The sequence below is a fragment of the Myzus persicae genome, unplaced genomic scaffold (assembly GCF_001856785.1).
Source record: "Myzus persicae strain clone G006 unplaced genomic scaffold, MPER_G0061.0, whole genome shotgun sequence".
NCBI classification, from domain to species: Eukaryota; Metazoa; Arthropoda; class Insecta; order Hemiptera; family Aphididae; genus Myzus; species Myzus persicae.
In genome coordinates this window covers 465,638-478,080 of record NW_019101247.1, presented here as the reverse complement: position 1 = coordinate 478,080, position 12,443 = coordinate 465,638, and the positions used below count along the sequence as shown (strand labels likewise).

The following is a 12,443-nucleotide window of genomic DNA, read 5'->3' as shown; positions in this document are numbered from 1 at the left end:
TAACAATGTAAAATGTTTTCTATAATATATTTATTTATTTAAGTATACAAACATTTTATAAGGTGTGTTTTTGTATATATTGTACGACTGTATTTTCTACACAAAATATTATATACATATTGTATTAGTCCTAGATAATTTAAATAGCTTGGCACTTTTTTATTAAAGGGTACCTATATTTATTTCAAAAAACCTTAAGGTATGTTTTACGTATCGTTGGGATCCAAAAAATAAATTTTAAAACCAGTTAATAACTCATCATACAATTTTGGTGTACGTATTATGACCTTGGACCATGCGACCTCATATAGGTAGTAAGAGGTACATGAAAACAAACTGACTACGCATTATGTTTAATGAAGTTATACTATCTTGGTACAGAATATTTTGCTTTATGTTAGAAAATTTTCTTTACAATGTTGTTTAATGTTAGTGACTTTAATTTGATAACATTTATGTAGATATAAACGTTTATTGTTTTTATTTTTATTTTTAAATAAATTTAGTTTAATCTTAGCTCAAGAGTCGCCATTTACAATGAAGGCAACGTTTACCTGGTTAATATATTCATGTTTATTTTTCGGTATGTAGTATCACTATCAACAATATTATATTAACACAAGAAAATCATGTTTTGATGAACATTATGTTTGTACTTACTCTAATATGTATTATATTAAAATATTAAATAGAGCCAAAAAATTTAATTAATAATTTCATGCACATCGTAAAGTTTTGAATACAATATAACAATATTTATAACCTGAAATTTGTTGAAAACCATAATCCATCGTATAAATATACTGATGGAACAAAATTTAAGTACACACCAATTAATAAAAATAAAAATAACTATAAAATAAATACAGTTTTTAATTTTCTAATATTTAATTTTTAATTAAAATAATAAAAAACATTGTTTATATAATATAAGAAATTAATTAATACTATAATCGAGTGTCGATACTTGGAACCTCAAAAACTCAAACAACTTTTCAAACACAATTTTTTTTTATCCCACTAAAAATTCTTATAACACTCAATTTATTATGTATCTCAAAAATTTTTATATCCCTTCAATTCGAGTTATCCCAAATCTTCTGTATAACAAAATGTAATTTCAGAGATGATATTTTGTATTATATCTTAATTAGAATTAGAAATGTTGTTACAAAAAGTAATACTTATAAATAGGTGGTAATGGTGGTATGACATTATTTCTTTTAACTATTATAATGTGAATAAGAAAACAAATTGTAGATGCATCAAAGGATATGTAAGGTAAAGAAAATAGCAACATGATAATGTCACTTTATTTTTAAGCATGAATGTACAATTAATACTTATTGATGTATTTTTTTATTGAACACAACACTGTTTATTTAAAACAAAAAGTAGTATTAATATTTTTATAGATTCAGTGACTTCTATTGTCATTTCAGTAGAAGTTGTGGTAAGGTGAGCTATATTCTGAATAGATTTCTTTAAATGCAACCAGGTAGGCTAGTTCATGTTAAGAAATGTTACTTTTATTGGTTTTATAATTTTGAAGAAATACAATACAATTTTATATTATATATTCAGTAGGTGCTATTGTAAATAATTGCCACAATAAAAAATAATACTTATTCATAGTTTATAAGTTCAAACAGCATGCGATGATTATTTGCTATGTACATAAAATGTATTGACGACTATACATACTATAATACTATACTATACTATACTATATTGTGATACAAATTGTAAGTAGTAAGTAGCTTGCGAGTGAAACGTGTGATTTATTTTACACTTTATTAGCTGGTCAAAACTTTTGTTCTTCTGCACCTACAACTACTAACTGAATGCTGCCATCATAAATGTTACGCACGAATGCACGAGACATTGCAATGATGAAAAATATTATTGATGTATATGATATATTTTCTTTCAAAAACCGCAAATGCAGTTCAATAAATAAAAATATTAATCCTCTAAAAATGATTTTTGTATTTAATTAAAATCAAATTATTATTTCAGGATCCGGAATTTTCAGTGACACAGAAGATGCTAATATTTGCTCAATGTTGGTAACTGTAGTATAAATACATTTTATTTTATTATAAGTAGCAAAAATGATGGTAGTTAGGGGATGGAGGAATAAAGTATTATACTAATAATGAAAAAATCATGTAATGAAGCTGGAGTTACTTGGAATAAGTTTAGGAGGACCAAAATCACTTCTATTTTTAGTTTTTACTTATAATGTTAAAAAAGTTGACTTTATCTACAACTATCCTCTCATTTGTTTTACTAAAGTAAAGTTAACTACGAATAGAAAGTACCATATTATTATAAATCATAAATTCAATTGAACTGTTTATTATAATTATCTTTAATTTGCATTATACTTATTATGGTTTTAAATTACATACACTTTCCAGACAGATAAGTCATAATATTATTATAAGACTTATTGTATTTGTCATTGTCACATTTTGGTTTGTAGTTTTTAATATGTTTACCGACCCTTAAAATCTGATTAATATTCATATAATTTAATTTCAATTGAACAATTAATATTAAATAATTTGAAAATTCATTTGAATACAATTTTAGAGACAACGATGATAAGTTTTATTGTTCAAATGGACTGTGTATCGAATGGTCGTGGGTTTGTGATGGTCGTAAGGATTGTTTAGATGGTTCAGACGAGACCCATGAGCTGTGTGCTCTATTCGAATATGGAAAAAATAAGACTATGGGTAAAAAATAATGATGTTATAATATTTAATATTAACTATGAGTTTTTCTAGAGGTACTCATTTAAATCTAAATAGAGCTTCTCACATTTTGTTAGATTGCGGTAGAGTACATATTAAAAATCAAGATGCATCCGAAAAAGGTTATAAGGAAGCAATGGTTGGAACAGCTCCGTGGAATGCTGGAATATATCGATTAAAGAAAGAAAATTCCAATTATGACTTGATATGTGGAGGATCAATTATTGCTCCAAATTTAGTCATTTCTGGTAAAAGTTTATTGCAATGTATTTAAGAGGAAATGGAAATTAATTGAACAACAAATTTAGTGGCGCATTGTTTTTGGAAAAGGGGAATGTTATCCAAAACCATATCAATAAACGATGATAATCTATACAAAATTGCAGTTGGAAAATATCATAAGAATTTAACAACAATTGACGATGTGTTTACTCGAATAATCAATGCAAGTTTTATTAATTCACAATTTACAAATAATTTGTATGATGTGCCTAATATAAAGCAAAATTAATAATTGTGCAGGTAGAAATGATTTATTTGAATGAAAACTATTATGGACCTACTGGGTCTTATACTAATGACATAGCAGTTATTGTATTAGCAAATACAATTTCTTTAAGTAATTATGTGGCACCTGTGTGTATCGATTGGAATCATATATATAATGAACATAATGAAGCTCATGGAAAGGTAAATTTGCTGTAGTGTAGTTATTGGTAGTTATATTAACTATATAAAATATAATTTGAATTTGGTTATCTCATGTAATTTTTGCAAAGTGGAGAAAGCTTATGGTTGATTTATTTAGCCACACAGTTGCATTTTGGAGATAACTGCAATTTGATAAAATATGAAATTCTGAAATTCAACTTTAAATAAGTTACGAAATAAGCTGTATAACTTAAAATTCGTCCGATAAACTTTAAGCAAACTGGGGGAGTATTGTGTCATGTTAGAACTTTAAGTTAATTTACGTCACAATTTATTTCTGAATGATTTACTAATTCCCAAAACAGCTTTAAATTACATTCAGATTGAGCTCTTTAATATTCAATTATTACGTCGCAATTAAAAAACGAAATGGAATAACATTAAGAGTCATCGCAAGTGCTATAGAGGGCTTACACTGGAACACAGAATAAAATACAATACCAAACACTGTTTTCAATTTATATATTCGATCGATTTCTAAAATTAAAAATCTGATGAGTCAGACTTGATTGAACTAATTGAACTTATTAAAAACAATACGTAAATAATTACACGTTAAGATATTAATATTTTACGATGATTATAATTGTATATAATAAGGCTGTCATAATTTTACAGATTGTTGGTTGGGGAAAAACGGAAAAAGGCACATTAAGTCCTGTTTTACTAGAAACATCTTTACCATACATCGACCAAGAAACTTGTCAAAAAATGTTTACAAACGGATTTGAACAATTTGTGACTGTTGATAAGTTTTGTGCCGGATCTCAATTGGGTAATACAAATTTAGATTTGGATTGAAGTGTGAAAGTGTTGATTTTATAGCGACTCGTCGCTTCTCTTTGTGTGTGTCAAAAATCATTGATTTTTAACTCTGATGATGTTTTTTACTGAAAAACTGAATCTAGTTGGTACTTTGAAGGTCAACATAGGTGGAAATAATGATCTTTGCTGTACAATATAGCTGTTATGTGAGTAACTGTAATGGATGTGTTAAATTTGAAGTTAATGGTATAAAATAATTGCATACGAAAAATGATTCTGAACAAAGACGGTCTTATCACCTTAATATATTTTATAATTTTATCGCTATAAATGTAATTAATTTTATTATTAAACCTAAGTAATATTAAATAGAATTGTATAAAATGTTTTATTTTTATAGTTAGGTATTTTAAGTTTCAACATTTAGTATAACGCTACCTCGTAAGTAGGTAGCTTATGTTTCACACTGTAACCTAACAGATTTTTGCAAAAATGAATTCTATTTACCTACATATCCTTACTAATTATAATATAAATATAATATTAAATATCCTTGGCTTACACACACCCACACTAATCTCCGTTCAGAATAGTATTTTAAATACAATTATGATATATTATCATTGAAATCAAAGTTATCACATATTTTACAGTGACTTAATTGTATTAAACATAAAATGGTTATTCAAACCTTAAATGGTTATAAGTTTGAATTGAACCTAATTAGTTATGTCTGTTATATATGATAGATTTTTAGAAATGTATTTTGTAATATCACATAAATGATTTGATGTGAATTCATAATTTAATTAATTCAATATTTCAACCAGTAACAAATAAATTATTTGTACCTGTTTGTTTTAAAAAAATCAATCAAATCTATAACCTTTCAATATTAAATTATTAAGTTCAAACATACTTTAAATACAAACTTTTAATCATGAAATGTAAGCTAATATTTCTGTTGCCAAACCCTATTGGAAATGTATTAGGAACATAATATTTCCAAAAACTCTAATTCAACTGCACACATTGTTCAATATAACATAAAATAATTTTAATCAAAAATGCATTAAATTCGGTATTTAATAATGTAAATCTGTATTCTAATTTCTAACCACTTGTAACCCATTAGTCCCTCTTTCTAAGAAGACAGCTGTTTAGTTTTGTCACAGAACTTGTCTTCCCCGACGGCTCACATTGATTTAAAAATAATATGCAAACCCAGATTCTCAGTTTCGTAGGTATAGGTACAGCCTAAATATTATCCATGTACAATATATAAGTATACGGGACTATGAGTGAGTTACTCTGTCTAGAACTATTATTACATCGCCGTACAAAATGTTGTGCTCATTCGAGCTCATTCAATATAAAGGCCAATATTTATTGACTGTTGGATGCCTCACGCCTTTTAGAGCGATTTCGAATTTGTGTCCAAAATAACATTATTTAGACTATTGTTTTTCCCTTAATTGCTAGTGAATTGTTCACTCTTTGCCGAGAACGCCATGTATGATGGCCTTAACCAATAATAACCAATTATCACTTATAACAAGCCACGCACTTATTTTATGTATGTTATTTTTAAATGTTTTTGACCGATTAGTTGTTAATTCTGTTATTTCTTAAATACTATAGTGTAAATCGGTGAATGGAGTTAAATTGTAATTAAATAAAAAAATTGAACCCCATTACTCCTGAAATTTTAATGAATTCCAGTCTGTGCACCTTTATACACAAAAAAAAATATGTTTAATTGGTCTTATGTATAAAATATTTCAAGTTTCAGGAAAAAAAGAAAATGTAGCATTTAGCGGAGCGGGCTTATCATTTATACACTCTGATTCTTATTATCTAACCGGTGTAGCTTGTTTGATGGATCCGAATACAAACGGTTCAATCATAGTTTTTACGGATATTAAGTACCATGTTCAATGGATTCGTGGACTCTTAAACAAACACGTATGTAAAATACTTTAAGATAGAATGTATATTTTTAACATGTAAGGTTTTGACAGGTCATAGGAAAACTATGCGTTTTACCAAAAGTTAAAGGAGTTGTATATTCGTATGAAGGTTCTAATGAAATGTTATCTCACGGCTCATTGATTAATCATAATGTTACTGTTATCGAGAACTGTGAATTTGGATATCACAAGGCTTATCCTTATGGTTTTAGGGTTTGTCAAGGAAAAGGAAAATGGTTATCGAATTCTGAGAAATTGTGTATTAGTAAGTATTATATATTGATTCGTATGTCGTAATAATTACTTATTTATACATCATAAGTCCGATTTTTGATAATAGTTTACTATCGTTTAGGTATAGAATATTTGTTGGTTATATCAATAACTTATATGCATACTCGTTTGTTGTAAATTTTTAAACAATCATCATTATGTCCATTTTCTATGTATTATTATTATTTATTGCTTATGATCTTTTTTATTGATATTCAAATACTATTTTAGATTGCGGTAGACTATACATTGAAAACGAATTATTAACAGATGATGGTATAATATCGATGGTTGGGACAGCTCCGTGGAATGCTGGAATATATAAATTCAATAAAAAAAATTCCAATTATAATTTGTTATGTGGAGGATCAATTATTTCTCCAAATTTAATAATTTCTGGTAAATCTTTGTAAAACGAATTTGACAACTAATGAAAATTAAATAAATATCATTTTTAGCTGCTCATTGTTTTTGGCAAAAAGGAATGTCATCTAAGACAATATCAATAAATGACGGCCAATACAAAGTTGCTGTTGGAAAATATGATAGGAATATTTCAATTATAGACAATGACTTTACTCAAATAATAAATGTAAGTTATTAAGGATTCAAAGTAATAATAAAATATGAATAATATGAATAGTATAATTTAAAAACAACTGTACAGGTGGACATTATTCACCTGAAAGAAGGTTATTATGGGCCCAGTGGGTTTCATGCTGAAGATATAGCAGTTATGGTGTTAAAAAACAGAATTTCTTTTAGTAATGGTGTTGCACCTGTTTGTATCGATTGGAATGGTAAATACAATGTAGTCAATGGTGATCAAGGAAAGGTTGGTTTTCAATATTATTTAAATACTACAATTGTGAATTAATTACAATAAATTACGGTTGCACAAAGTGCATAAACCTCGAGATTTTCTGCTCAAATTTGCATAAATATTGGAGGATACATTATACACAAGTACTAAAAATAAATTTTTTAAAGTAAACTGTAAAATAACTAAAGACTATTCTTAAAAAACTTCCATCAGTCATATTTAATTTTACTAATGACTAATTAGTAATTATACACATTCCCAACAGTCACGTAAAAAGCTATAAATTATAACTATACCTACAACTGTTTTATACTTTTACAGATTGTTGGTTGGGGAAAAACGGATAAAGACATTCCAAGTCCTATTTTATTAGAAGCATCGTTACCATACATCGACCATAGTTCTTGTCGGAGTATGTATACAAACGGATTTGAACTATTTGTGACTATTGATAAGTTTTGTGCCGGTTCTACATCAGGTAATAAAATAAATATGAAGATGAACTTAATTTTTATTAAAGTATAAATTACATTGTAATTTTAGTTTGAGGATATAAAATGTATTTCTACTAATCTTTCGACCAATACATAGCCCCCCAACTTTGTTTAATCACTTCAAAAAATATGTTAATATTTTGCAAACTAATTGGAAATAAACTGAAATTGTTCTTTTGAATTTGCAAATATGTCTTTAAAATACTATAAACTATAAGAGGGGACAATTTTACGCAGCCCTTCGACTTTATCTGATCGATTCTAAAAACATGCCAACATTTTGTAAACTAATTGCGATTCATTTTTATTGACATCAACTATACACTCAATAAATAACGAGTTACTTTTAATCTTATCCAATTTCGTTAAATTATAAATAGTTATAATAATAAATATTATAAAATTATTATAAAATTATTATTTATATGATACATATTGCATAAAATTTACTTTTTAATATTTTAAACCATTTAGGTGGAAATTATATATTTGAAAAAGAAATTAATGCGTTTATGAGTTATATATTAGTTTCTATATTATAACCTTTATTTTGTTCAAGTTAAAAAAAAATTAGGATTACTATTAACTTTAAGCTTTTTAAAATGTTTTCTACAACTTATAGCTTAACTGAATTCAAAATTATGATTAAATTGGTCAGGCTTGAAGAAAACATAATTACAGTACATATATAACTAATATACTGGGTACTTCACCTGTAATGATGAATTTATTCAAATTCTGATTTTTAGAATTTTTAAATATATTTAAATACCATATTTTCATATTCTTAAATTTCTTTGTACCCTAAGGAGTATCTTGTGATGATACAAATTTCTGTTTTTCAAATGATAACCCACTCTTTTACCATAAATCAATTAGTGGATAATATTTTGGAAAATTTTGATATTCTGTATTCAAAATTCAAACGAATGGTTTCTTAGTTATTAAAATATTTGTATTAAGGATAATAGTCCCTAAAATTGGTTTTACACAACATTTATACAAATTATTAAGGTCAATACAATAATACTAATGACTTTCATATCATCATAGCCGCCGCATCTCATTAACTCATTACTATTAACTTTATTCTTAGAACAAAAACTCAAATAACTCAAAAACTACCCATACGAATTTTGATTTTGATTAATCAAAAATTTTAGAAAAATGAACTATTATATTGTAATATATATAGTTCAATATTGGTGTTCTCATTTGAAAAATAGAAGTTTGTATCTCCACAAGATACTCCGTTAGTAGTACAAAAAAGCTCAAGGATTTGAAAATATGGTCTTTAAGTAGGTATATTAAAAAATTTAAAAAATCAGATTTTGAATAGTCGCATTATTGAAGAAAAGAAGTGGTGAGCATGCTTGGTGGTGAATCACCTTGTATACCCCACTGAGATCCGTGTGATAGTCATTTTTTATTCGTCTTTCTGACTCTCGACATTTTTGTCAATATAGCGAAATTTGATTCTCAAATCGTTTCTATATACATAAAATATGTAGCTAAAATAATATTTATTTAACTTGTATCATTATATTGTTTTTTGTATTATATTCGTATTATGTTATTATGATGTTAATAGCCTGTAAAATTCATTATAGGTATTAGCCGTCTGTAGTATTATAACAGTAGCGATTTTCTGATGTGGTTTAATTATACGATTTGTTTGGAAGTAGATTATTCAGTGGTTAATTAAAAATTTGATAATCAAAGTATATATTTTTAATTTGTAATTATGTTATCAATAATATTTATGGCTTGAAATTTGTTATGTTATTGGCTAACAATAATTTGAATGACCTACATATTCCACTGATGGAGTGTAGTTGTCCTGAGCGTGTGACAAGATACCACTTAATATAGTTTCAAACCAAACCTGCCACGTGTTATATCTACAATACCATATATTTTACTTGTAATATTATAATATTTGTGCATAATTGTTAATTAAAAATGTAAATATGTAATGTACCTACAGGTCAAATAGCGGGTAAAGGAGATAGCGGTGCTGGCTTATGCTTTTTACACTCTAATTCTTATTATTTAACCGGAGTGTTGAGTGTAAAGGATCCAAATACAAATAACTCAGTCGCTGTGTTTACAGAAGTTAAGTACCACATTCAATGGATTCGTGAACTGTATAACAAACATAACTAATTCATTAAGATTATAGTAATATTATTAAAATAATTTGTTCTGATTGTAATTGATATCAATACTTGTATTAAATATTAATGATATTATGATATAAAAGGTATTTACTAATAATATGTAACAATTTTTAACAATTCATTAAATAATTTATTTAAATTAAACATAATACATATTTTATAATACACAGGTAGTGCCTAAGCATTATATACATAGTTAACACATACTAAACTCAAATGGTTTATAGCATGTACCAATTTTACGTTGTACGTTAATTGTTTTAAAAAACATTAGTATACTTACGCCACGGGAGAAGTAACCCGTTTCGTTCATGCAGATTAAAGGCAGCGACTGTTACGAGGCCTCATTTCCTCCACTTTTGTCATTTAGTGTGACGCTGTGGCGTGCCAATTTAATTGTGACATCGTGCAACGTTGATATTATGTCAAATAGGGGGTGAATGCGTGTATTTGAAAGCAATTTGTTTGAGATACGGGTTACTTATCTCGTGGCGCGGAGGTATTGCATTTTAAATTTGAAATATAACTACTAATTTGATTACTTTTTATGCATTTTATTTTTTGTCAATGACAACTTCTGTTTCAAAACTTACATATTTTAGGGATCATACATTTTTTAAATTATTTTTAACGACTAAATATGTTTATACAGACCACATGAGAAAAAAAATCTGATGTTGTAACTATTATAGTGGTAATATAAGTCAACTTGTTAGTTGGTCAATGATCAACATTGTTACAAATGGTAACATTAACGGTTAACGAAGGTATAAAGATTTCTTCGGTATAAATCTACTTAGTGGCAAAAAAACCAAGCATAAATTGCTTTCTACATGATAATTTATGTTAATACTTATAATTAGGGCTCGGATTTCAATGCATTTGCATTTTTTGGGGGGGGGGGATATCTTACGCGATGCTTTCCAAACTGCAAATATGTATTAAGTACTTCGCGATCTAACCACAATATTTTGGATATGTAAGAGAATATTGCAGTGATGTGTTTTCTACGGATAGTCATAATTTAATTTGAATTTATTTAATAAATAATACATTTTTTGAAAGGTCATTTTTTGATATTTTTAGGGCATTTTTTAAAGTTTTTAGGTCATAAATGCATTTTTTAAAAGGGCATTTTTTAATATTTTTAGGATATTTAAATCCGAGTCCTACTTATAATCTATATATATTATTATGCAAATGTATCAATTCCCTGACCAAATCACTGGACCCTTGATTTTTTGGTGTAATATATTTATTGAATAGTGTAGGGATGCGATAAGAATGGATTTTACAAATTTGTTATTTTGTATATTGGCTGACACTAGAATTTTTGTTTCACAAGCTCACAACCAAAAATCATTTTTTTTGTATTTATATATAATTGTGTTAAAAAAATTAAATAGTTATTATGATTGGACACGATTTGCAATATTTTATTATACAATGTTTGATGCATTATAGAAACTTGATATAGACATAGTTGGCTGTTTTTATTTAGGAAATTCTTAATTTTTAACTGGTTAGAAAATTGACTATTTGCAATAAAAATATGATCTCATTTTTAATTTTAAGCGTAGCTCAGTTTCATTTACATAAATAGTTTTTAATAGGTAAAAATTGAAATTTCAAAAGTTTTCAAAAGAGTCTGGAAAAGCAAAAAAAATAAATAAATAAAGATACACACAACGAAATTTTCAAATGTAATGTTTTTGAGAAGAATTATTTCAGCTTACTGTATTATCAACTGTAAAATTAATTTCTTTAATATCAATAATACAACATACTTAGGGTAATACAAAAGGTTTGTGTTCGTTCATAACCGCTTTTGTCAACTTACGATGATTTTATTTCATTCGTATCACAAATTATAAGAACTGAACATTTTATATACCTATGATGTGGGTGCCCAAAATACAAGATTAAATGTGATATTTCATGAAACTTACACAGATACATATTATGGCTGTCTATCTGCTTCTCTGGGAATGGCTTTGAAATGGATGAACCGATTTTGACAGAGATTTCACAGATACCTATTTTATTACACGGTAAAGAGTTATAACGATTGGATATAGACATATAGTTTTAAATTCGTACTTTCTTTGTGATAAAAACAATCAAACAACATGGTTAAGAAGCAATGCAGTTTAAGTGAAACCGAGTTAAGTAGAAGTAAATAATCAGGGATTTAATTTTTCACAGGTGAAGTTGTCAGTGCAGGATAAGGAATAACTTGACACACCAATTTTTAACCATAATATTATCTTACTCTACACTCTACAGTATTCTTAGTAAATAATATGATGTACTGAAAAATAACCCAAAGCATTGGCGTAGACAACTATTGTCTATTTATTACGCCGTGTGGTATGAATACGTCATAGTACCGAATTTTAAGAATATGGAAATATATCTATCGGAACAAAATAATAACATTTGAGATTGGTACAAGAAACATCTGT

General features: G+C 26.9%; 1 protein-coding gene across 2 annotated transcripts; it reads left to right on the top strand.

Moving 5' to 3' along the window:
- The first annotated feature begins 330 nt into the window (after positions 1–330).
- On the top strand, positions 331–10,521 carry LOC111028389. Of its 2 annotated transcripts, none has more exons than XM_022307018.1 (14): positions 331–583; positions 2,020–2,065; positions 2,599–2,744; positions 2,840–3,010; positions 3,071–3,207; positions 3,285–3,452; positions 4,092–4,248; positions 6,031–6,203; positions 6,260–6,473; positions 6,713–6,880; positions 6,940–7,073; positions 7,149–7,316; positions 7,626–7,782; positions 9,786–10,521. In XM_022307018.1, exons 1-14 carry the CDS (start codon positions 538–540, stop codon positions 9,962–9,964), a joined length of 2,064 nt encoding a protein of 687 aa, XP_022162710.1. In that variant the 5' UTR covers positions 331–537; the 3' UTR covers positions 9,965–10,521. The 2 variants fall into 2 exon arrangements, with proteins under 2 accessions (XP_022162710.1, XP_022162708.1); XM_022307016.1 differs by having other exon boundaries at positions 332–583; positions 6,025–6,203.
- The last annotated feature ends 1,922 nt before the right edge of the window (positions 10,522–12,443 follow it).